Raw genomic sequence first — 27,131 nt, forward strand, 5'->3', positions numbered from 1 at the left:
CCATATAGTATCACCACTTTAATAATAAAAAAATCACCTGTAATTCAGCTACAGGTATACCTCGGAGATAATTGTGGGTTGGGTTCCAGACCACCAAAATAGAGTGAGTGTTGCAATAAAGTGAGTCAAATTTTTTTTGTTTCCCAGTGCATACAAAAGTTATGTTTACACTATACTGACATCTCTTAAGTATGCAATAGCATTATGTCTGAAGAAAAACAATGTATATACCTTAATTAAATATGTTATTGCTAAAAAAAATGTTAACCATCATCTGAGCTTTTTAGTGAATCATAATCTTTTCGTTTGTAGAGGGTCTTGCATCAGAACTGATGACCGCTGACTGATCAGGGTGTCTGTGGCAGTTTCTTAAATAAGATTAACAATGACGTTTGCCATATTGATTGACTCTTCCTGTCATGAATTCTGTAGCATGTGATGCTGTTAGATAAATTTTATCCACAGAACTTCTTTCAAAATTGGAGTAAAGTTTATCAACTATGTTTATCAACTTTATCAACTAATTTTATGTAGTATTCTAAATCCTTTGTTGTCATTTCAACAATCTTCACGGCATTTTCAGGAATAGAGACTATCTCAAGAAACCACTTTCTTTGCTCATCCAGTAAAAGCAGCTCCTCATCTGTTAAAGTTATATCGTGAGACTGCAGTAATTCAGTTACATCTTCAGGCTCCATTTCTGATTCTGGTTCTCTTGCTCTCTGCACCACATCTTCAGTTACTTCCTCCACTGAAGTCTCGAACCTCTCAGACTCATCCATGAGGGCTGGAATCAACTTCTAAACTCCTCCTGTTTATGTTGCTATTTTGACTTCTTCCTGTGAATCACAGATGTTCTTAATGGTATCTAGAATGGTGACTCCTTTTCCAAAAGATTTTCAGTTTACTTTGCACAGATTCAGAAGAGGCAGCTATAACCTTACAAAATGGATTTCTTAAGAGACACGAAAGTCGAAATGGCTCCTTGATCCATGGGCTGTGGAATAAATGGATGTTGGGTTAGCAGGCATGAAGACAACCCTAATCTTAATGTAGATCTCTGCCAGAGCTTGGGTGCCCAGGTGCAATGTCAATGAACAGTAATGTTGAATCTTTTTGTCTGCAGTAGGTCTCAGCAGTGGGCTTAAAATATTCAGTAAACCATGTTGCAAACAGTTGTGCTGTCATCCAGGCTTTGTTCATTTCTAAAACACAGGCATAGTAGATTAAGTATAATTCCTAAGGGTCCTAAGATTTTCAGATTGGTAAATGAACATTGGTTTTAGCTTAAAGACTCCCAACTACATTAGCCCTTAACAAGACAGTCAGCCTGTCCTATGGAGCTTTGAAGACAGGCACTGATTTTTCCTGTCTAGCTATAGAAGTCCTAGATGGTATCTTCCAGTGTAAGGCTATTTTGTCTACATTGAAGATCTGTTGTTTAGTGTGACCACCTTCATTAATTATCTCAGCTACATCTGGGTCACTTGCTGCTTCACATTGCACTTTTATGTTATGCAAATGGCTTCTTTTTTTAAACCTCCTGAGCCCACTTCTGCTAGCTTCAGACTTTTTCTTCTGCAGCTTCATCACCTCTCTCAACCTTCATAGAATTGAAGAAAGTTAGGGTCTTGCTCTGGATTAGGCTTTGGCTTAAGCGAGTATTGTGGTTGGTTTGATCATCTGTTTAGACCACTCAAACTTTCTCCATATCAGCAATAAGGCTGTTTCACGTTCTTACGTGAGAGAGAGTGAGAGAGCAAGCACAAGCAGGGGAAGCTGCAGAGGGAGAGGGAGAAGCAAGCTCCCATCTCCAGCAGGAAACCTAATGCGGGGCTTGATCCCAGGACCCTGAGATCATGACCTGAGCCTAAGGTAGACGTTTAACTGACTGAGACACCCAGGTGCCCCTCATTCCTGTGTTCACTGGAGTAGCACTTTTAATTTCCTTGAACTTTTCCTTTGCATTCATAGCTTGGCTGTTTGGTGCAAGAGGCTTAAAGCCTGTCTTGACTTTTGACATGCTTTCCTCACTAAGCTTAATCATTTCTAGCTCTTGATGTAAAGTGGGAGGCATGGGATATTTTTTTTCCCACTTGAATGGTTAGAGGCCACTGTAAGGTTATTAATTGGCCTAATTTCAGTATTGTTGTGTCTGAGAATAGAGAGGTCTGAGGGGTGGGAGCGAGATGGGAAGAATGGCCAGTCAGTGGAGCGTTCAGAACACATATGACATTTATCGATTAAGTTTGTTGTCTTATTTGGGTACAGTTTGTGACACCCCAAAACAATAATATTAAAGGTCACTGAACACAGATCATCATAACAAATACAATAATGAAAAAGTTTTAAATATGAGAATTACCAAAATGTGACACAGACATAAGGTGAGCAAATGCTGTTGGAGAAAAGGTGCTTGATAGACTTGCTCAGTGTAGGGTTGCCGCAAAACTTCAGTTTGTGAAAAACACTGTATCTGGTGCAAAAAAGTGAAGTGCAATAAAATGAGGTATGAGGTATGCCTGTATTCAACTTGGAACCACAGATGCTACATTTGTTTTTCAAAAGCTGAATATTAGTTTAATTCATTACTGTAAATTGCTGCTTTGTTCCCATTACTGTATTAACTCTTGGGGATGAGTCTGGAGGAGGAGGTAGAAAAAAGACTATTCTTAAGACTATGTGGTCTTATTTGGAAAATAGTATGAATATAAATGAAATAACTAGAAAATTGAATGATGACTATAAACTGGCAAGTGGCTTAGGGAATAAAGAAATTCACTTAAGAAGTCATTGAAGGCTCTGTCTGGAAGCATCTTATAGGGAAGATATGAATCTTGACCAGGCGTTTGAGGGAACTTAGGTTTGAATGGGTCAGGTGTCTTACATAACAATATTTGAGTATAGACTTAACAGGTAGGAAGAACAATCATGTATATAGGAAAAGAGCAGAATGTCTGAAGAAAACAGTATTAAAGAATTTGTAGAGGTAAATATATTTTGTAGATATTTCATAGGGAAAATGATATGTGAAACATACATAAACCTATAAAAATTATTTTTCGGCTGTCCCCTTGCCCCTTCCTTCCCCAGTAACATTTATGAGTTTAAAGTCAGAGAAGTTAACAAATAATGAAATTTTAAGTAAAGAGTTTAGGGTAAAAAATTGAAGACCTTTTCAGATTCCATTTTCCTTACTTTTCTTTTTCCTTTTTCCTTTTTCTTTTTTTTAACTTAGATGAGTTATCACCACCCTTTTCTGAACAACACAACAGGGAGCAAATTTTAATTGGCTTGGAAAAGTTTATTCAAAAAGAATATGATGGTATGTCATATGTTAAAAATTGATTGTTTTTGTTATTATAGCCACCTAGTCTGAGTTCTGTTTATTTTTAGTGTTCATTGAATGTTATGTTTTAGGTACTATTCCAGGTGCTGGGAATATAGTACCAATACAAAAGGTGAAACCTGCTTTCGGAAAGCTTATATTAAGAAAAGTAGACAGATAGTCAGCTGTAATAGGTATATTAATGTAATATCAGGAAATAATAAATGCTATTAAAGTGTAGGAATTAAAAGGATAATGATGGGGTAGTTCTCTGTACTATTATGGTAGTTCTCTCTGGTTAAGTGACATTTGAAGAGAGCTATGAATAATGTGAGGGAGCAAGTTATATGAATATCCGAGGAGAGAACATTCTAGAGAGAAAGGATAGCAAGTACAAATACCCCAAGATTGAATTATGTTTGTCATGTTTGAAGGCCATGCAGGACATTAGTGTGACTGGAGTAGAATGTGTGAGGTAGACTGTAATAGAAAGATGAGGTCTGAGAGATAGCCTAGAGATTGAATCATTAGGGCCTTATAGATATAGGTAGAAGGGTTTTGAATTTTGAATGTCTAATAAGAAGCTTCTGGAAGGTTTTAACACTTCAGTGACATGATCTGAGAGATTAGAGTATAGGTCCATAAGAATAGAAGCAAGAGGAACAATTGAGGCTGTTGCATGAGTTCAGATGAGACATAATAGTGTTCCAGAAGAGTTAATGAGAAGTGGTGAGATATAGGACATATTTTGAATGTAGAGCCAATAGGATTTGCTGATGCTTTACATGGTAGATATGAGGGGGAAAAAGGAGTCAAGGATGGTTTCAGGGCTTTTACCTCAGTAGTTGGGTGATATTATTTAACTGAGGTAGCAGAATAGCAGAAGGAGCAGATTTGGGGTACAAGAGTGAAGAATCAAGAGTTTTGTGGCCAAATATCTTAGAAAAGGATAAAGAGTTGACATATAATCAGAATGAATTTGTACTTATAAAAGATAATCTGTTATATACTATAGGATTCCATTTTCTGTTATATTTGCTAGTATGTAAAGTACTGACCAAATCTGTTGTATTAAACTCATGCACATTTTTATTTCCTGATGAACATAGCTTCTTTTATGTCTCTCAGTTGCCATTGAAATTTCAAGTTGGACATCAGAACTGAATTGGAGAATTAGGTTTTGAAAATACAGAATTTCTTATCTGTATAATCTAAAGAATTAATAGCGAGAGAAATCCAATCCAGTTAAGCGACAGCTTGCTTGAAGTGGTACCTGTTATTGAATGACACTAAATATGAAGGGCTAACCCTATCATAATTTATATCAAATGGATTAATCACTCACTTCGGGAGAATTAATTCTATGTACCAAGGTGATATTTGTAAAACTACTTGAATTGTGCCTGAAAAAACTTGTTTATTTCCAAAAGATAAATCTCTAAATACTGAACTTTACTGTTGGCAGTGATGTGGATAATGATGAAAAATAGATGAGTTTATGAGATAGTTAAGTTGAAAGAAATTAATGGACTTGGTGATTGTTTGGATGTAGAAGCTGAGAGAGAGAGATGTTAAGAACTACACATATATTTCTGATGGTAGGTAGTTGAGTAGATAAAGATACTTTTTGCTGAGAATAGGATTATAGGAGCAATAGTAGGTTTGAGGTAAAAGCTGAAGAGTTAGTTTTGACTTGATTTTATGATGTCTGTAAAAAAATGGAAAAAGCAGTTAGAAACAAAGGCTGTGGGAACTTAGGCAAAAGATCTGGGCTTTAGATGAATATTTTGGAATTTCTCAATATATCTGGCAATGGAAGGTATTTAAGCCATAGAAGTAGACAAGATCATCTTGTGTTAGTCCATTCGTAGATAATAGAAGACTCCTCTTTCCTGCTGATTATAGAACTTTTGACTTTTGTTTTCCTTTACTTAGAAAAGGCAAGATTGTGCTTATTTGGCTCGTCTAAGAATGGATTTGGATTTCGTGATAGTGATCTGGATATTTGTATGACCCTGGAAGGCCACGAAAATGCAGAGGTAAGAGTTAGTGTTTGGAAAGAGATGTAGAAGTTTATTTTCTTCCAGTGGTGAATGCATTTTAAATTACGTATGTGGTATTGATAAAAACATGGTGTCATTCTTTGTGTAAATAGTAGTATTTGAAATGTAAAAGCATTTAGCACTATCATTTTAGAAGACATTCAGATGTCTAAGTAAGTAAATTTACTGTTTCAGTAATTTTAGATCACAAAAACCATGTCATTAAAAGTTAAAAGTGCTTTGTAATGAATTTTTGGAAAAAGTTAAGACACTGTAGAGTTGGAATTTTTTTCATTGGAACCAATGTGAAGCTGGTGCTACTTTAGTGAACACTGATCTCATTTCCTCTGTCTTTTCATATCTCTTCCATTAGGTGCTATCTTTGTATCACTAAAGATAGAAAATAAAAGTGGACATCTAATTTACAAATGAGTTGTGTTGTATAAGTTAATTGTAATTTGGGGGCACTTAGAACACTTTTCTGTACAGCAATGTTACAAATGTCATGTTCTAGGATAGCTTTTAGAAACTTATTTTGGGTGGGGAGGGGAACTAACATTTTTTGAGGCCTCATTTCATTCTTACAACCACCTTCGAGGTAGATAATTTCCCCCATTTTACAGATGAGGAAACTGAGGCTTTGAGAGCTAAACTGACTTGCCCAAGGTCACACAGCTAGTAAATGTTGGAGCCGGGATTCGTACCCAGGTCTGTCTGACTCCACAATTCATGCTCTTTCCATTGTATCTCACTGCTTCTCTGTAATTTATTTAACCCATAATGTAGCTGAAATATAGTACTAATAGTACTGTAGAACCTAACCACTACTTCTGGAGTTTCACTGTGAGATGCCAGGAGCAGACCTTCCCCCTCAGAGCAGTCTCAGCAGTGAGAGTGGGTACTTACGCTTTCTTTCTTCGTGTACCATCAGCAGTGGAAACAAGATTGTCCAAGCTCCAGTAAAGAAAGGGACTGATTGGACAGGGAAGTATCCCAGGTCTTCCTAGCAGCAACTAGAAAGGAGGGGATCCCTATAGTTGCTCCTTCCTTTACCAACATAACTGTTGGAATTTATGTCTCAAAATCAGGGACTGCTTGCAAGATTGGGGTGTGGCCAAGCTTCTGGCATCTGTAGTGGTGTCAGTATAGCCTCTGTTGTACTATAAAAAAAAAAAATTCAGCAGAATAGTGTACCTGTGCGTTTTTGAAAATTTTTTCAAAAGGTGGCTTTTAAATTGTTAGAACCAGAGTAAAGATAGCAGAGTACAAATGTGTGGTAGATCGTGTTTCTGGCCCTAAGAAATTATTTCTGGTATTAATTAACATTTTATCTTTAAAAAAAAATGGAGAAGTTGTAAATATTTTAGTTCTTAACTTTAACTTCTGCTCAGTGCCATCTGCTGGAAAGAGGCTGCCCCTCTCCATTTTGAAGAGCAAGAACTGAGGGAATAGGAAATGATATTATCCAGGGGTGGAGGTTAGGGTTTAGATACCTTCTGTGTAAAATTTGATAATCAGATTTCTAATCACTAAGGGTTTGTCTGTAATATATCATCTGTGCCATTCACATTGGAAAGTTGAAGCAATGAAAAAGAATACATTTTCTTCCAGATGAGGCATAATTGAAACTTATAATTTAGCATAAATTGTATCCTTATATAATAAAGAGAAAAATAATCTTTTATTATGTGTTAATTAGCAACTGTAGATTCCCTTGAAATCCTCAGGTTCAGCTGCAATGACTTCTGCTCTCTTGTAGCTAAAAAGAGCACGCTGGGGATACGCAAAAGTGATTTTAGTAGTAAGTGTGGGCACTGATGTATATACCATTCAGCTTAATCCAGTTAATTTATAATGCCGTTATCTTCCCTATTCCTTGTATCATGGTTATTGATACCATATCAACTATGCTTTCTCTGATATAAAAAAAATGTATTTAAATTTGTAGAGGTAAGAATTTTCATGACGAAGTAGGTACTGGTAATAATTGGATTACTTTTCCTCATCAACATAATGGCAATAAATAGCTGATAGACTTAAAGTGTGTATTTTGTGCCAAGCATGCTGCTGAATGCTTTACATACATGTCTCATGTAATCCTTCCAACTACTTGATAGGGCAGGAGTTTATAATTAACTTGATTTTATAGAATAGTAGTGTGAGGCTCCAAGAGGTTAAGAATCTGGTCAAAGTCACGCAGCTAGTTAATAATACTTAGTTGAAGACTGAATCCAGGTTTGTCTAAATTCAGAGCCTATATTCTTAAACACTATACTGTTTTTCCTTCACCAGATCCATCTCTAGTTATGTATTCACATTTTGAAAACATTATTCTCCTGTCTTTGTACCTCTCACACATTAATGTGGATGTGAATTACCTGGGAATCTTATTAAAAATGTAGATTATGACTCAGTAGACTGGGGTGGGGCCTGAGATTCTGCATTTCCACGAGGTTTCCAGATGATGGCGATACTGCAGGTCTCTAGACCGCATACTTTGAGTAGCTTGTAGCTGGAGATTTTCAATGCTAGTATTAAATGCCTCATTAAAGTGAATTTGCACAGGGCCAAATTGAGTTAGACAAACTTTATTATTTGTTTCTTTTGTTTTTTAGAAATTAAACTGTAAAGAAATAATTGAAAATCTGGCAAAAATTCTTAAGAGACATCCAGGTATGAATTTTAAGTTACAGCTTTAAAACAACAAAATATTTTTTATCTTTATGAAAATTATTTAACCTAATGAAGTTTTTGTGTTTGTTTGTTTTAAATCAGGTTTAAGAAACATTTTGCCTATAACTACTGCCAAAGTGCCTATAGTAAAATTTGAACATAGACGAAGTGGTTTAGAAGGTGATATCAGTTTATATAATACATTGGTAAGTTTCTCTTTCTGTATAGACCTAGGTATGTTTACACTTGTCCTTTTAAAAGTTTATAGAAAAAAAAAAGTTTATCAATCACTGACTATACATTTATGTTTAAAAGTTTCAAATGTGAGCATTATAAGACAAAAATATTTTTAAGAATCATCGTGATATTTCCTTCAGATTGAAGATTAGTTTTTGACTCATTTACAGGTATTTTAAGTTTTACAATTATATATTATATTTGGAGTGCATTATATCTTTTTATCTGATTTATAAGTTTAATTTTAATAAATTTGAAATGCTTTCAAATATGTAATTTTTTTCAGGCACAACATAACACAAGAATGCTAGCTACTTATGCAGCTATTGATCCTAGAGTACAGTACTTGGGATATACTATGAAAGTGTTTGCAAAGGTATTTATGAAATAGTTAATGATCTCCTTTGTTATAATACTCATGATAGTTAAAATGAAATATACTGATGTCAGACTTACAAAAAGTATCTTCTCAGTTTTTGTTTTTCTGAGCTCTTTAAAGGAAGCACTCAACAGTAAATGATTTAAGTTTATAATTATTTAGAGTCGTGTCTTAGCTTTTTCCTGTATGTGCTTTATTCCCATGTATAACACTTAAGTAAATTATCAGTAGTAAAATTTCTCAGTGCAGTAAAGATTTTCAGCCCCAGGTATGGGAATTGGCATATCATCCTAGTTAAGAATCTCTGGGTTAGGAAATCTGAGATTTGGATTTAGTCATAAATTTTTCTGGCCAAGAAAACAAAACAATCCCAGTAAAACCTTGTGTTTCTCCTATTATAACACTTATAATACTGAATTCTGTTTTCTTTTTTTAGCTAAGTGTGTAAACTCAATGAAGATGGAGACCTGTATCCCCAATTTAGTGTACCTGCTTTATGGTAGCTGCTCAATAAATAGTTAATTTTTTTAATGTAGTGGTGGAAGGCTTCTTAGTAGTTGAGTGACTTGGTTGCATTTTCATTTCGCTAAATCCACTCTTCCACAGTAGGGAGACATACTTGTTTAGATATTCCTATACATGTCTTTGTGGACAGAGGTTGTCTTAGAAAAGAGTGGCGTTTAGCCACATCCTCAAATTGTATTTGATATGGCTACTTTCTAGATTCACCTCACAGAATAACTTTAGCATAATGGTTCTGTACCTCAGTGGAGTTGTGCTAATGAAACTAAGTCTTTCATGTCAGAGAAATCGTTCCTCTCCCTTTATATAATATCAGCTAAAGTCTTACTCAGGGGAAGCCTCTGAGGATTCTTTTAGGATTTATTTTTAATTAAAAATTTTGTTTGGAATAGCCAACTTATTCATGTGGTTCAGAATTCAAAAGGTCTGGTGGAAAATCTCCCTTCCACATCTGTCTCCTAGCCAACCAGTGCCTCTTGCTAGAGACAAATGGTGTTAAAATTTCCTCTGTATCCAAAAAAAAAAAAGGGGGGCGCCTGGGTGGCACAGCGGTTGGGCGTCTGCCTTCGGCTCAGGGCATGATCCCGGCGTTACGGGATCGAGCCCCACATCAGGCTCTTCCGCTATGAGCCTGCTTCTTCCTCTCCCACTCCCCCTGCTTGTGTTCCCTCTCTCGCTGGCTGTCTCTATCTCTGTCGAATGAATGAATGAAATCTTTAAAAAAAAAAAAAAAAAGTTCCTCTGTATCCTCCCGGAAATATACCAGAATAAGCAAATATATACATTTCCTCTACCCTTTTTATAACGGGAAAAATATACTAAAAACATTGTTTTGTACTTTGCTTTTCTCACTGATCAATAGTATTGATAATTACTTCCTATTAGTATACTAGAGCTTCATTGTTCTTTTTCTTTTCCTTCCGTGTTCTTTTTTAATGGCTACACCCTGTTCAGTTGTGTAGACAGTCATCAGTTGCTTAAAACCTGTGCTTTCTTGAGGAGTCTTAAGTTGTTTCTGTTTTTTTTGCTGTTAAAACAGTGCTGTGATTTTTAAAACTTCTGTTTAGTTATTTCACATATTTTTTGGTGGTTGGTGTGTTTGCAGGATAAATTGTTAGAACAGAATTGCTAGGTTAAGTGAGATATGCTTTTGTAATTTTGATACTATCAAATTATTCTTCACAGATTTTATGCTAATTTATACTGTCATCAGTAATGTATGAGAGTGCCTGTTTACCCATCCTCATAATAGTTTGTTTTTTAACTTTTAGATATTTGACAGTTTGATGGGTTAAAAATATAGTATTTCAAATTAGTTAGTACTTATGCATCGAATAAGATTCTGAAGTTTTATTTTCAATCATTGTTATGTTTCTTTAGCGATGTGACATTGGAGATGCTTCCAGGGGAAGTTTATCTTCATATGCTTATATCCTTATGGTGCTGTACTTTCTGCAGCAGAGAAAACCACCTGTTATCCCAGTTCTACAAGAGGTAGGTGTTTAAGAAAACTATACAGGAGTTTCTTGTGAAAACATTTATCTAAACACAGTAGATCTTGATCAGTTTATGAGGTCATGAAGGATTTTTCCAGCATGGACATCCTAAGTTTTCTTCTTCCCTTAATGATATGATAACATAATGAATCTTTTAAAAAAATTCATTATGGGAGAATATAGGCTACCAAAAGAATTTTAGATAAGCAGACCTATTGAATATCTTTTGTAGCGTGTTTGTATTTCATAGTCTTCGAATGCTGCAAATGATTATGAAAGTCTTACAGCCATCCATGAACTCATACATTATAGTCTCTCAGATGCAAATAGAAAGTTTCTTCTCTCCATAGTATTCTCCCTCCTCCTGCCTGGCAATGACTTTGGTATATTTTTGTGTATACTTTGGTCAACTTTGTGAATTTTGGTTGAGAGAAAACCTAAGGAAATTCTTCCTCGTCTTTGTAAGGTCATGTTAATTGCATTAAGCATAAAAATGTACATCAGAAGGAACATTATACTCCTGTTCATTCAGATTTGGTGATTCATGCATTTCCTTTTTGTAGCCAATTTATACTCTGTGAAATAGGTTTAAAGAGTTCTTAATCATCCATCTATTCTTCATCGTTCTTGGCACAAAGTGTATTTTCAAGCATTAGGGAGAATCCAGTTCTAATTTCTTAGAAAGGTGATTGTTTTGAGGTAAGAGAGAAGCATCAGAATTGTTTGGTAAATCAGATATTCTGACTTTACACAAACCAATAGTCACGGCAGAGAAGAAAATTACAAAATAAGTAAGCCAAGTGGTGGATGTCAGATGGCCTTAGTAAGTTTTAAAAAGTTTTAATGAATGCCATGTACTCGTAGCAGCATTTATTCCCCCTTTTAAATCAACAGTGGAGAAGAAAAAAAATTTTCAGATATCCTTTCCTGACAGAAAATTTTAGGTTGCTGAATCTGTATCGAGTGATGTAGTTTTTAACAAGGTTGTATACAGTAGGATATTTAAAATTTAACATGAATTAATGAGGCCTGACAAGGCCAAGGTCATTCTTTGTATTAGTCTAACTGTTGTTAAGGCCTTAATTTTGGGTATCTTAAATGCATTATTACACAGGAATATTATAGCAGCCATTTAACTATGATTTGCTATGACTTTGACAGAATACTATGATTACCTAAAGTGGAACACAAATTTTGTTTTCATAGTGGTTTGTCTGTGTTCTGTAATTATATTACCCATGAATGAGGAGCCATTCAGGCAGTACTATATAATCGAAAGAGCGGGGCATGATTTTGGAGCTAGAGATACCTGGTCTGAATCCTAATTCTGACATTGTGGGCTTCACTAAGCTGCCTGACTGCCACTAGTCTGAGTTTCGTAACAGTAATAATATAATAATGGTATTATTTCAGTATTGATATAAGGAACAGAGAAATCAAATGCCCTTGAATTATATAGTAGGTGCTAAAGTAGGTGTTCATAAATGGTGCTTGCTTTATTATTATTATTACTACTACTATCATTAGCAGCTGTATTAATATTGTTACTGGAAAAATGTAGGCAGGACTGTGGTAGCCAACTTCAAGAACTCTTCCGTTATCTGCTTAACAGTGCTTGATGAAATGAGAGACAGTCCATGGAATGTTTTCCATCATAATGAGCTCTGATTGTGGGGGGCTTTGTGATACATATGAACTGATGATATATGGATTTTTGCTTCTGGCCTTTTTTGCTTGTCATATGGGACCCCATTGTCCATTGCTCTGGCATCCTTTAAGTATTGGTCATTGACATCGATCAACTTTTAAGGGTAAGGATATGTTTAATGAAGCTGTTGATCTTTGACTCCATTTGTAATTGAACCTAGACGTGAAGTGACTGGGTATAAGGAAGACTCTGCTAAGTGTATTTTTCATGGTTAACAATACAAAGTTCTTTAGGTCAAAAGGAGCTTTCCTAAGCAGAATGATTTTGATGTATTCTAGAAAATCATCATAAGTAAAAATAAATTTTCATGTAAAAATAATAAAAGAGGATTAGGGAGTGTTAATCACACATGATATTATGAACTTCTGTTTTTTCTTAGCTTGTATTAGCTTAAAAATTGCAACTGAATGGGTGAATTTTGAGGGCAGTATGCTAAGTGAAGTAAACCAGTCACTAAAGGCTAAATATTGTATGATTTCACTTATATAGGGTGGTCAGACTCAGAGATGGAAAGTGGAGTGGTGGTTTTCAGGGGCTAGAAGGAGGAGGAACGGGAGATTATTGTTCAGTAGTTTCAGTTCCATTTTTGCAAGAGGAAAAGAATTCTGTGGATGGATGGTGATGATGGTGCACAACAATGTGAATGTACTTAATGCCACTGAACTGAACACTTGTAAAATTCACCATCATAATCATTTTTGTTATGTGTATTTTACCACAACTAAAAAATTTAAATATTGCAGTTTAAATATAGCAGCAGACACTAAAATATTAAATACGAAAGTAAATATGGAAAACATACAGGGTCACTCCTTGTACAAATACGATTATTCCTGAGGTTTTAGAGGGAGGACTCAGTAGAGCTCGCTACTCGAGTAGAGCATGATTGGTGTTGAGAGAAAGTGAAGAGAGAAATGGAAAGAGAAATAGTGTGTGTGTGTGTGTGTGTGTGTGTGTGTGTAAGAAAAAAGGGGGGATAACATTAATCCTTCTAAGGGCTGAAACAGTGGAAAGGTAGAATGTGAAATATGAGAGCTCTTAAAAAAAAATAGGCAAATCAGTGATTAAATACCTTCCAAGGCCCCTAGGGTCCACTTTCACTGTGTTGTCAGCCAACTTAGTTGGGTTTGGATCATAGTTGTTAGTTAAAAATAATTATATTAAAAAGAATCAAGGTCTAACCGACGTAGCTTATATTATTCCCATATTATTCCCATAGACCTATAATAGTATCTATATGGGTAAAATATTCTATAATGGTGAAATATCACACTTTGGTTTCTTTGATACCTTCATTTCCTTTTTCAGGGCAAGATTTATTGTAGGTATCAATATCTAATTGCCATGCTCTCCCTTGTTTGTTTTATGAAGTGTTAGAATTTATAGTACATAAGTGGTAACTGTATTTAAGTTACATATAAATATAGAAAGCAACTGGGGCGCCTGGGTATCTCAGTCAGTTAAGTGTCCAACTCTTGATTTCGGCTCAGGTCGTGATCTTAAGGTTGTGAGATCGAGCAGTGCATTGGATTCCACGCTCAGTGGGAGTCTGCTTGAGAGTCTTTCTTTCCCTCTTCCCCCTGCCTCTCCTCCTTTGTGCTCGCATGCACACACACTCTCTCTCTCAAAAAAAAAAAAAAAAAACCCAAAAAACAAACAAAAAAAACAACTTCTTACCTCAGGTTTCTGGAAACTTGATCTTTTTGCAAAGTGCTTCCAGAGCACATATATTCATTCAACAAACTTGTATTAAGTATTTTCTCTATATAGCAGGCTTTGATGTAGTAGGAATTTTGGCTCCAGTGTTAAGTTACAGTTTTTGCCTTACAAGGAACTTAAACCTGAGAGTGAAATTAGAGGGGCCAGACATGTTAATTTTGTAAATCACTGTGCCATCTGAAATGGAAGGGTTGATGGGGACCACCTTATCTGATGGTTTTAAAGTATTTTCTGGTAAGCTCTAGGGGTTCATTAGTGTATGTGTGAGAAGTGAGATAGGGGGAAAATGGGGTATATTTTCCCCACTTAGGATTCTGTTTTAAGCTTCCAGGAAGGTTCTGTTTTAGGAAAGGATTCTACAGCTTAAAAGAAGAATGAAATTTGAAAGCAACTGACCTAATTAATCTTCATTTTCATTGGGAAAACAGTGAAGGGTTTAGGAGGATAAGTGTCTTGTCTAGAATCACCACCAGGCAGAACTGAGACTAGAAATGAGGTCTAGTGACTGTGAATTTGTTGCAACTTTTTGCTTTTTTAAATAACTCCTCTTAAGGGATACTTTTCTTCTACTAAAGTAGCATTATTACCCCCTCCCTTTACTCATGACAATGGATTATTGTTCATAATTAATCATGAAGATTTTAGTTTTTATCAAGATGTCAGGAAAAGCTACCTAATTTTCTTTTTAAAGAAATCAATACCCAGGAACTTTTCAGCCTCATCTGATGCAGATAACTGATTAAAAGTACTAGAGCCCTTCCCCAAAACAAGTGGTTCCATTGATTTCCTTTGGGTGTACAAATCAATAGGTATTACGTATTTCTACATCTATGATGAAAATGTGATTTTCATTGTATTTTTTTTCCTCTTTTGTTTTACTTCATTAGTCTTGGGCTGGATGTGTTTTGACAGGCCAAATAGATAACATTAAATGTGTCATTTGGAGAGTCTCATGCTCTTAAGATATCCTTTCTCAGCTTTGATCTTCCAGATATATTTTATTCATTAATAACTTGGCATCAAATTATATCATCCTGACATGTTCCTTTTGGAAAGAAGTATCTCTTATAGGTACATTCTAAAATGATACGAGGATACTTAGGCATTTTCATTAGAGGACTTTAAATCTAGTAATAAAATTGTTTTTGCAGATCTTTGATGGAAAACAGATTCCACAGAGAATGGTTGATGGATGGAATGCATTTTTCTTTGATAAAACAGAAGAACTGGTAATTTTTTCATAGTCTTTATGTTATAGAATGTTCACTGATATGTATTGGGATTTGCATAATTTAATAATTTTACTTAGATTTGGGGTCCATATTTTGAGCAGGTATAGACATCTCTCTCTCTCTTTTTTCTTACCTATAGAAAAAGCGTTTACCTTCACTTGGAAAGAACACAGAAACATTAGGAGAGCTTTGGTTGGGACTGCTTCGCTTCTATACTGAAGAGTTTGATTTCAAGGAATATGTAATTAGCATTCGGCAGAAAAAGCTGTTGACAACTTTTGAGAAGCAGTGGACATCCAAATGCATTGCAATTGAAGGTTCTCATTTAGCTGATGTTAACTGAGGAACGAAAGGGAACAAAAGCCAGAGTTTCATTTGGCAAGGAAATTGAAGGGAACACTGTAAAGACATTAGGATTTGGAAGATTCTTCCTCTTGATTTTTATGTTTCTATCCTTTTGTTATTTTTCTCCCTCCCCCCAAGTTCCTATCCTTTTTAATCTATAATTTTAGAAGAATAATTTGCTGACTTGAATGGTCCGAGTTATATAGTATTACTTTCTATGTAGTATTACTTTATGGCTCATACGTATATTTTGTGTTATAGTGAACAGAATTCTTAATTAAAAAATAAATATTTCTTTTCTAGATCCTTTTGACTTGAATCATAACCTTGGTGCTGGAGTTTCTAGAAAAAGTAAGTTTTAAATACAGAAATCGCCTGTTTTTAAAGCTTTTACACATTGTCTGCATTTTTATTTTTTTCTTCTTTTTTCCATAGTGACCAATTTTATCATGAAGGCATTTATCAATGGAAGGAAACTTTTTGGTACCCCCTTTTATCCACTCATTGGCAGAGAAGCTGTAAGTTTATATTTAGATTCTGAATCTTTTTTCTTACAGAAGTGCTTTTTTTGTGGTATAGGAAGCCTTATCCTATTTCCAAGTTGTTGTTAGAAATAGGGGAAAGTGATGATTATACACTTCGTGTATTTTTTTTTTATTGCACTTATCGTAGTTCATAATGAGATATCTATTTGCTAAATTTTGTGTATCTTTTTAATTCTGTCTCCCCCATTAGACTGTAGCTCTGTGAGGACAAGGGTCTGTTATGTCTCTTCACCATCATATCTCCAGTACCTATTAAGATGGCACATTGGATGTACCAAATAAGCATTTGTTGAATGAATGAAGGTAGTCAAGTGTCAGTATCCTTAAATTTTGAACTTGAGGTGCTGCCCATTGCCCCTCTTCCATCTCTAGAAATCTTGATGAAAATATAAACAGGACAACACCAAAGAAATACTTTCTTACTTGCTGAGGCTTCTGCTCTAATTTTGGTGTAGCCCTGGTAACTGAATTTGATGGCATGGAACTGAGAGGATTCCTTTTGCCTGAACTGGGAGGCATAGTATTTCCCATTCCTCTTGGTCTCACTCTGTTTTTTGCTTGCTTTCTAATGGGAGGAGGTCTAAGTTTCACAGAGAAAAACTTCCAAGAGAAGCAATCTCAAGAGAGAAACTGTGTCTCTACTATTGCATAACGGATATTCTTGATCTTGTTCAGTACAGTTTCTGCACTCTTTCTTTCGGGTGTAGGGTAAGAAAAGCAGAAAAATCTACAGGTTTTTTTCCCTTGTGGCACTGATTCTTGACATTTTTTATTGTCTTGCCTCTTGGGGAGGGGTGAGAATAATTATAATGGGAGAAAGAAAATAATAGTAAAATTTGAAATGACACAAAAGTTGTGTAAGAACAAAATGTCAAACAAAAGGAAAATCCAACAATGATTTTACTAACATACTATTAAAAAAACAATAAATGAAGAGAGCACAGCCAGATCAAAACAAATCTGCTGATACACTGATAAAGCATTTTACCTGAAAATTGTGGGAATTCCAACTATTAGTGTGTATATGTGCATATGTTCTGTAAGAACCTAGCAGTTTCATGTTGTCAAGATTTTTTAGTAGAACATTAGAATCCTTAGTAAACTGCAAATGTGCTAATTTTAGTCTATGAATACAAAATTTTAGTAACTCTTAATAACTCAGTATAAGTAGTCCTAATAGATATCAGTCTTTGGTCTTGAATATCATTTGGTGTAAGAGCCAGACATCAGTTTGAGGCCTATCTGAAGGGGCCTATGAGCCTGCTGACCATTTTTTGATCTATTTTTTTCTGTTTTAAAAGTCAATATATAGTATTCTATGGCTTGTTCATACTAGTTTAAGTACTCTCCTTTGATGGACATTTAGATTGTTTTTACTATATCACTGTTATAACTGATACTGTAGAAAATACCCTTTAAAGTCTTTCATGCTTATACTTTCCACAGTAAAATATATTCTTAAAACATATATTTATTAAATTCCTACTTTTTTTTTTGTTTGGTTGGTTGGGTTTTTTTTTGTTCATTTATTTGTTTGTTTTTGGATTTTATTTATTTATTTGTCAGAGAGAGAAAGAGAGAGCGAGCACAAGCAGGGGGAGCGGCAGGCAGAGGGAGAAGCAGACTCCTTGCTGAGCAGAGAGCCCGATGCGGGGCTTGATCCCAGGACCCTGGGATTATGACCTGAGCCGAACGCAGATGCTTAACTGACTGAGCCACCCAGGCATCCCTGAATTCCTACTTTACCAATTTCTCTGCTATGTACTAACTAGGCTTGTAGGCATACAAAATGGATGTGTTTCATTCCTACACTAATGAAAATGAAGACAAGTATATTTTCTATTCATTCATCTTTTTCATTCACTCACATATTCCCTCTTTAACTATTCTTCTGCATCATTAGGTCCTCTACTATAATGACCCATTTTCTCTCATTCTGTCAGCTATCTTCTATCAGCTATCTTCTGTCTTCATTTTTCTTCCCATTAACTTAGATTTCCTGGTCTCCTGTCTGGCATATACTTTAAATTCCTTTGCACCGTTGTCCTCTTGCACCCTTTTATGTTCAACCTTATATGAATTCACCTTATCTACCATCTGTCTATGCTTCAGCAGCTAAGCACTATGAAAAGAAGTCCTAAAGCTAGGTGGTTTTATTTATATAATACAAGTATAAATTAATGTTTACCAGCCTAAATTAGACTCTCAGAACCATCTGACATTCTTAATACCTTTCTTTACCTGTATATCCTATTCGATAAGAACTAATTTCAATTTTATTGTACTCAAAATTTAGTACCTATTGCACTTTGTCCCACCTTTCACCTCTCTCCTTCTCATTCTTAGAGGTTTTCCCTATGAGACAAGATAGTATCAGATATTCCTTCAACTTTCTGTAAACCTATAAATCTGCCTGCATCTACAGATACATTTTCTTTATCAGAGGCTAGTCCTTCATTTGCACTCTAGATCTAATTCTTTACCTTGAATCTTCAATCTTTGCATCTGTGAAAAACATTTTCAAAGATGAAATACATAAAATGTAATTGCAGATTAGCACTAACAGATGAACATTTGCTATCAATTTTAATGATAGAGAACACTAATTTTGAGCCTCAGTTAAGTGAAATGTCTCTCCCCAGAAGAATTTCTTTCTTTTAGGGGCACCTGGGTGGCTCAGTCGGTTAAGTCTCTGCTTTTGGCTCAGGTTATGATCCCAGGGGTCATAAAGCCCCACATCGGGCTCCCTGCTCAGTGGGGAGTCTGCTTCTCCCTCTCCCTTTGTTGCACCCCCTGCTTGTGCTCTCTTGTTCTCCCTGTCAAATAAATAAAATCTTAAAAAAAAGAATTCCTTTCTTCTAATTAGTAAACTTACATTACAAAAAATTATACTCAATTATTATTAGTAGTATATTTTGAAATTCTTCAATAAAAACTTAGTGGAAATTTGCTTTCTCTTATTATGTAAGCACTACATAATATCTTCAGTTTTGTCACAACACCTATAATACTTCCTCTCTGGCTGTTTACAAGAAAAGTTGGCTGACCCTCAGGTCTAGGCCACCTTAACTGGGATGGTAGAATGGAGAAAAGTAGATTAAAGAGAGATTCAGGAATAAAATGGATACAATTTGTGATTAACTAGAGGTGATGGGTGAACGAGAGCAGGTTCAGGATGCTTCCTCGGTTGACAAAGGCTTTCATTTTGTCTTGACAGAAAATATGATGATGAAGATTTTAATTAGCTACATTGGTTTCTTCAATAATAAATGTGAAAAATTATATCTTTCATCTTTTTTTAACAAACAGCTTTATTGATATAATTCACAATGTATACAATTCACTAATATACATACAGTAAGCAGTAAATTCAGTGGCTTATAGTATATTCACAGGATTCTGCAGCCATCACCACAATCTAATTTAGAACATTTTGTTTCTCTCTGAAGGAAGCCCCTGTCCCCATTAGTAGTCATTCCCCATTCCTCTTCTCTCCCATTCCTCAAACCCCTGATCTGTTTTTTATTTCTGTAGGTTTGCCTATGTGGACATTTCTTAGAAATGGAATCATGAAATATGTAGCCTTTTGTGACTGGCTGCTTTCATTTGGGCTAACGTTCTCAGGGTTCATTCATGTTGTAGCATGTATCACCACTTCATTCCTTTTTATGGTTGAACAGTATTCCATTAAATGGAATATATCAGATTTTATTTATCCATTCATCACTTTTGTTGGACATTTGAGTTGTTTCTACTTTTTCAGTCTTACGAGTAATGCGCTGTGAATATATCTGCACAAATTTTTGTGTGGATGTATGTTTCTTTTGGGTATATACCTAACGGTAGAATTGCCGGTCTGTTTTTAACAAATTTATGTTTAACTTTCTGAGGTCCTGCTAAACTGTTTTTTAAAGCAGCTGTATTATTTTACATTCCCACCAACTGTATGTGTGGGTTCCATTTCATTTACATCCTTTATCTTTTTATGATAGCCATCTTAGTATGTGTGTCTCTCATACTTTTATCTTTGACTTTAGATAGATTTGAAGAGTTTAGCTAAGTGGACATGTTCTCTTGCCTTCCAGAGATGTGAGTAATGTTAGGACAAACTAGTCTTTGTGATAGTGTAAAACAAAACTGAGCTAAAACTTAGAAGAGTACGCTGGTGGTAGGATAAAGGAAAAATGATCCTGGTACTTCTGAAACTTGGGAAAATGATTTACTTTGTATTGGTTCTCTACCTGCTCTTTAGCTATACCCTGTTTTATATAATAAATGTTATATGTTCTTGAAATGTTATATGCAAATCCAATCATATTTTAAATAAACCAGAGGATTGCTTTATTGACAGGGAGCTCTTTTGTAAAGAGAATAACTCTTTTCTAGAAATAGCTTGCTAAGGCAGAAAGCATGAGATTTGTAGTCAGACCAACTTAGCATTAAATCCTGCTTACATACCAGCTTTTTTACTATGGGCAAATGACTCGAACTCTCTGAGCTTCTGTTTCCTCATCTATAAATGAGGATGAAAGTAGTATCTGTCTATTGGGTTATTATGTAAAGATGCCTCAGATGAATGAAGAAATAATGTAGATTTGTAAAGTGGTTAGCACTGTTAGCAACTGTGATATTGTTGATGATAATTCTTTTTCTTTATTTGAGAGAGAGCAGGGGGAGGAGTGGAGGGAAAGGGAGAAGGAGAGAAGCAGACTCCCCGCTGAGCGTGGAGCCCAGCTGGGGTCTGGATCCCATAACTCCTGAGATCATGACCTGAGCTGAAATCAGGAGCTGGATGCTCAACCACCTGAGCCACCCAGGGGCCCCACTGATGATAATTCTTTTTTTTTTTTTTTTTTTTTAAGATTTTAAAAATTTATTTGACACACATAGAGAATGTGTGCAGAAGCAGGGGGGGCAGCAGAGGGAGAGAGGGACAAGCAGACTCCCTGCTGAGTAGGGAGCCCTCCACGGGGCTGGATCCCAGGACTCTGGGAGGGCAGATGCTTAACCGACTGAGCCACCAGGTGCCCCATTTATTTCCTTTATTTATATATTTATATATTTATTTATTTATTTATTTTAAGATTTTTAAAAATTTATTTATGTGACAGAGAGACAGCCAGTGAGAGAGGGAACACAGCAGGGGAGTGGGAGAGGAAGAAGCAGGCTCCCAGCAGAGGAGCCCGATGTGGGACTCGATCCCAGAACACCAGGATCACGCCCTGAGCCAAAGGCAGACTGCTTAACGACTGCGCCACCCAGGCTCCCCTATTTCCTTTTTTTAAAACCATGTTTACATCTTTCCATTTGGATTCCACAATTCATAGTGGGGTGTTTTTTTTTTCCTAATAAAGTTTTATTTTCTCCCTAGGAATACTTCTTTGATTCCCGAGTATTAACAGATGGAGAACTGGCTCCCAATGATCGATGTTGTCGTGTGTGTGGAAAAATAGGCCACTACATGAAAGACTGCCCTAAAAGGAGAAGGTTGGCAAATGATTATGTATCAACATTACAGGGAAAATAAAAGTGAGGCCAGTTGTAGCTATAACCGTGTTCGTGTATGTTTAAGAAGGCTCAGGACTTTAAATTGGACATTAGGTAAAATGTATATTGGAGTGGAATTTTGTTAATGGAGTGAGATTTGTGGCACAATGGTAGTGCATTCATTCGTTCGCTTATTCATTCAGGGTTTTTTTTGTTTTTTGTTTTTTGTAAATGAAGAAGCATTTATTGACACCTACTCTACTGGAAACTGTGCCAGGAGCCAAGAAAAAAAAATGACCAAGTCATGGGTTTCTTGCTGAGTACCTCATAGTTCTGCAAATCAGTAATTAAAATATGATTAACTGAATCTTTGAGGTATTTACTCTGAGGTATACCTATATAATATATACCTTGAGGAATATACATCCTCCACACCCCCTGAAAATACATTTATGAAATAGACTTCCCTATATTTTGTATACTGTCTTTAATAGGCCAGGAAAATCCTTTCTTTAGTTGTTAAATCTTGCCTAATATAAAGAGCTTAGAACTTTTCAGATAGAACGAACTCCTAGGTTCCATCAGTGCTATATACTGACTTAAATTTAGAGAAGACACTTTCTCTAAGCAATACCAACCTTTAAGGATTGTAATAAGATTAAAATTAAATATTAAAATTTTTTTCTAATTTGATATTATTAAACTACTGGAATACCCAGTTTCTGCCATATGAGGAGGTGTTCTCTAAATGTGAGTTCCCTTGCCTTAAAAAAAGTGCATGAAACAGTGGGCATGTTAATTCCTTTATTGTGAGACTTTTGTATAGTTTAGTTTGTTCTGTGATTCATTCAGTTTACAAGTCCCTAGCCCCACATTATTGGTATCAGCAGTTTACTGTTTAGACTAAAGAAGAAAGACAGTGAAGAAGAGAAGGATGGGAATGAAGAGGAGAAAGATTCCCGAGACCTTGTTGACCCCCGAGACCTCCACGACACTCGAGAGTTTAGAGACCCCAGAGACCTCAGATGCTTTATATGTGGAGATGCAGGACATGTACGAAGGGAGTGCCCAGAGGTCAAGCTGGCCCGTCAGAGGAATAGCAGTGTGGCAGGTAAATAGAAAAGTCCAAAAATAGTTTTTGGTAGAAATAAGGTCATTTGTGATGTCATTCTAAGGGCTCTGATTCCTCTCTATTCCAAACTTAGCAGTATGAGTTTAGATCTTAGAATTTCTTAAAGAGGGAAAATTTAGACAGTCTTTTATTTTGAACGGTATTCAGATATATTTACTATTAAGGTCTTAGCAGTCTGTTGTCTTCAGTAAACACCCTATGAGTATTCTTTGGATTGATTTGAGTTACCTTCTTTATTCCTTCACTATCAAAAGATAATAGAAGTTAAATTTTTTTTCTGGGAACATATACAGGAGAAATTATATCTCTTACCACTGTTCTTATTTGAGAGGGAGATCTGTTCCTGTTATAATTCATAAGTAATTTTAAGAATTAGAAACCCAAATGAGAGTTTAGTGAAAGAAAAAATAGAATATTTTAGAAGTGATGATTTCCAGTTACTCAGATTCTTGTTGCAGAAGGTATTTTCTTAAATATATCGTCTCCTTTAGAAAAGGAGTATTTGTCTTTTTGTTCTTGTTTCTACCACCAGTATATTTTTTTTAGTGATTTGCAAGATTGAAAAATAGCTTTAAAAAGAAATTACTTGTTACAAATCCTTCACAAACATAATAATACTTTAAAAGGCCAAGTTTATAAAATCTCAGAGCAATTTGAGACTCTTCAACAGAGGAAGGGAGTTTATCGATTGACATTTCTCTGTTGTTTTCTTTATCTGTTGATTTTCTCTCTGATGTCTTCTCTTAGCAGCCCAGCTGGTCCGCAGCCTTGTAAATGCCCAACAAGTGGCTGGTTCAGCCCAGCAACAGGGTGATCAGTCCATAAGAGCTAGACAGTCTTCAGAATGTGTAAGTACTCTGCCTGCAAATGGATTAGTTTTGGTAGGAAGATAGTACCATCTTTGATGGGTGATTGGGTGGTCTTGTAGACTGGCGAATATAGTTATCCAGATTACACAGTGCTTTGTAGAGGTGTTCCTCCTAGGCACATGAGGTGGAGTGAGCATTACCTTTGGAGTAATGGAGATCTGGGTTTATATCTGTGGGCAAGCTACTTAACTTCATTGAGCCTGCCTTTTTATTTGTAAAATAAGATAACAACACCTAATATATTTGTTGCTTGATTAAAATAAGGTATGAGGTTTCAGGCTTTGCCTAGAGGCAGAGTATCAGCAACATTTATAAAAATAGACATAAAAATTGAGCTGTGTTAGGTTTTTAATAGGGTAATACATGCGTGGCATTGGACTTGCTTGAAGCTTTTATGTGTCTTCTCAGCTGATATGACTACCTAGTGAAATATATCCTGTGAAAGAAGAGTATTAAGTTGGGAGTTCAGAGTCACCAGTTTCATATTAACTTTGCAGAGTTGCTCTTAACCTTTGTGTAAATCTGTATTCATCTTGTATTTCTTATTAATTAATTCAGTACTAATTGAATGCTTCCTTACTCTAAATCTGACACTGTACTTTGGTGCTTCACACTGAATCCTTTGGGTGGCCTTGCGAAGTGGTAGGTATTAGTATGATCAAAGTTGACAAACTGGGAATCTGATAATAAGAGAAATTAAAAGATCCAAACCCAGGTCTAGGTAGCTTCAAAGCTGTTATCTGTTAAACATACTAAATCTGGTGTGATCTGTGTTTTAGAAAAAATTCTTACAGCATTTGAAGATCAATGTAGGGAGAGTCTTGGAACCACATTTAGGAGCCCACTAACCTCACCTGTAATATCTGAATACATACTTATGGGCCTAACATTTTCATAAATCTTATATAACAACAACAATATTAGCTAACACTATTGAGTGCTGTGTGCCATATATATCTTTGTTTCTGTTTCTTATAATAAAATATTGAAAAAAGTGCAGAAAGTAATAAACATCCATGTAGTACCACCAGGCTTTACAGTTCGTAACATTTTGTTACCTTTGGTTTATTAAAAAATTAGCCATAGTCAATAATCCCTATGCATTCCACTTGAATGTTGTTCACATCTCAAAACCTTCCTTAAAACCTCAAAAATTTGGTGTTTATATTTTCTACATGTATTGCTTAGTTAGTCTACACAAAACCAATTGGATAGATTCTGTTTATTATTTATACATTACAGGTGAAGAAACTGAGATTTAAGTTTCTTGCCTGAGGTCAGCACACACTTGGAATTAGAGCTTGAACCCTTAGGCCCTGTCTCCAAAACCTAACCAGTTTCCTCTGCTGCTTCTAACGTTTACCCTTTGCTTTAGCACTCACTTTTCTCTTACCTGAGATTTGGGTCAGAGTCTCTCTAATGGGTATTGTTGTTCTGATGTCTCACAAAGCACTTTAACCTCAACATGTCTAGAATGTAACATACTTTTCTCCAAATTCCTAGACTTGTCTCTTCTTGCTCCTGTGTTCTCCATCTCACTGAATGATCCTACTTTCTAGTTTCCAGAACTATCCTCCGTTCCTCAACCTCCACATCCAGTCAGTCACCAACTCCTGTTATTTCTACCTATAAAAAATAGCCCGCAGCTATTTGCTTTCATGTCCCTATATTGTATTTCCCTAGCCTAGGTTACCATCATCTCAGGGCTGCTATCTTATAGCAACCTTTTAATCACTTTCATCAGTCTCTCCCCCCACCCCGCCACCCCGCATCCCGTATTCTCTATTCATTCCCATTAAGCCAGAATGATTTCTCTAAAATACAGATTGATCATGTTCTGACCGGTTTGAAACCCTTCAGTAGTTTCCCAGTGCCTTCAGGATGAAGTCTTAACTACAAGGCCTATGGGACCCTTCATTATCTTGTCCCTCTTTGGTTCTTCAACCTCAAATCTGCCATTCTCCTGCCCTTGTACTCCAGTAATAATAAACTTTTAGAATCCAATTACTTAAACAAATCAGGTGTTCATGAGCCTATATACTTTCAGTCATGTTGTTCCGTCTGCATGAAAGACTCCTCTCCTTCCCTTACCTGTGCCCTCTTTTATCAGACTAATTTGCTATTTACCCTTGTGTCTCAACTTAAAGGTCACTTCTCTGGGAAGCTATCCTTGATTTCCACTTTGATTCATCTTATCTTTTTCTCCTCCCAGAGTACGCTTAGGTATTTCTGCTCTGGGATTTCCTTATATACTATATATCATACATTCTTTATCATAGTAATCATTGTATTTCATTGTAATTGCTCATGTAATCTCTTCATCTGCTCTTTCTCCTTTCCCCCATAAACTTTAAGTTCCATGAGGGCATACATATTAGTATTGTATTTTTAATACCTAGAACAATGCCCAGATATAACTGACACTCAGTAACTTGTTGAGGGACTGAATCAAAGTGGCTGTGAGATATTTAGATAAAAGTTTCTAGTTACAGTTGGAATGTGAGTTCTGCATGATGGGAATGATGTCAAAGCTCTTTCTTCTTTGGACAGTAAAAAGGTTTATAGGGTAATACGTGTGTCAGAGAGGATTTGAGGATCTCAGAAAATTCTATTTTCATGTAAAATGAGGCTCTTATTCACATCATAGAGTTGTGTTTATTATGTTCTGATAAAATAACTCCATAATTTTGTATTTAGATAATCTCTGTTTTTATAACATTAGCATGTTTTAAAATTAATTTTAAAATGTTATCTTTTTCTCTTTGCAGTCTGATTCACCATCTTATTCTCCTCAGCCCCAGCCATTTCCACAGAACTCTTCCCAGTCAGCTGCCATTACTCAGTCTCCATCCCAGCCGGGATCCCAACCCAAGCTTGGCCCTCCTCAGCAGGGAACCCAGCCCCCCCATCAGGTCCAGATGCCTATGTATAACTTTCCCCAGTCACCACCAGCTCAGTATTCTCCCATGCACAATATGGGATTGTTGCCGATGCACCCTCTCCAGATCCCTGCCCCATCCTGGCCTATCCATGGTCCAGTGATCCATTCTGCACCAGGCAGTGCCCCCAGCAATATTGGCCTGAACGATCCCAGCATCATCTTTGCACAGCCTGCTGCAAGACCTGTGGCGATCCCTAACTCTTCTCATGATGGACACTGGCCTCGTACTGTGGCTCCAAATTCCCTGGTGAACAATGGTACAGTGGGGAATTCGGGTAACCCTTCCTTTTCTTCTTTTGCATCTGTCTGTAGAAAGGTTGGGTGATGGGTATTATTGGTTGAACTTGGGGAAATATGACGAAAAGAATGGCAAGCAATATTTATGAGGAGCAGTATAGTATTAGATAAAGTTCAGGAGTATGGGCTGTGGAATCACACTGGATTTGAATCCTAGCCCTGCCATTTATTATGTGGCA

General features: G+C 36.0%; 1 protein-coding gene across 26 annotated transcripts in view; it reads left to right on the forward strand.

Moving 5' to 3' along the window:
• Positions 1-27,131, forward strand: part of TUT4 (terminal uridylyl transferase 4) — a 188,275-nt gene that overhangs the window by 153,890 nt on the left and 7,254 nt on the right. For 14 of the 26 annotated variants that reach the window (XM_044383873.3, XM_057310787.1, XM_044383865.3 and 11 more), the window contains 14 exons: positions 3,239-3,325; positions 5,264-5,367; positions 7,986-8,043; positions 8,146-8,249; positions 8,567-8,656; positions 10,562-10,675; positions 15,256-15,333; positions 15,476-15,653; positions 15,985-16,032; positions 16,117-16,199; positions 21,598-21,713; positions 22,601-22,824; positions 23,593-23,693; positions 26,483-26,930. In XM_044383873.3, coding sequence (XP_044239808.1) covers positions 3,239-3,325; positions 5,264-5,367; positions 7,986-8,043; positions 8,146-8,249; positions 8,567-8,656; positions 10,562-10,675; positions 15,256-15,333; positions 15,476-15,653; positions 15,985-16,032; positions 16,117-16,199; positions 21,598-21,713; positions 22,601-22,824; positions 23,593-23,693; positions 26,483-26,930 — 1,833 coding nt within the window. The remainder of the gene's footprint in view (positions 1-3,238; positions 3,326-5,263; positions 5,368-7,985; positions 8,044-8,145; positions 8,250-8,566; positions 8,657-10,561; positions 10,676-15,255; positions 15,334-15,475; positions 15,654-15,984; positions 16,033-16,116; positions 16,200-21,597; positions 21,714-22,600; positions 22,825-23,592; positions 23,694-26,482; positions 26,931-27,131) is intronic. The other 12 variants (XM_044383864.3, XM_048220625.2, XM_057310788.1 and 9 more) reach the window with 5 other exon arrangements.

Source organism: Ursus arctos, unplaced genomic scaffold (genome assembly GCF_023065955.2).
Source record: "Ursus arctos isolate Adak ecotype North America unplaced genomic scaffold, UrsArc2.0 scaffold_12, whole genome shotgun sequence".
In the NCBI taxonomy this organism is placed as follows: Eukaryota; Metazoa; Chordata; class Mammalia; order Carnivora; family Ursidae; genus Ursus; species Ursus arctos.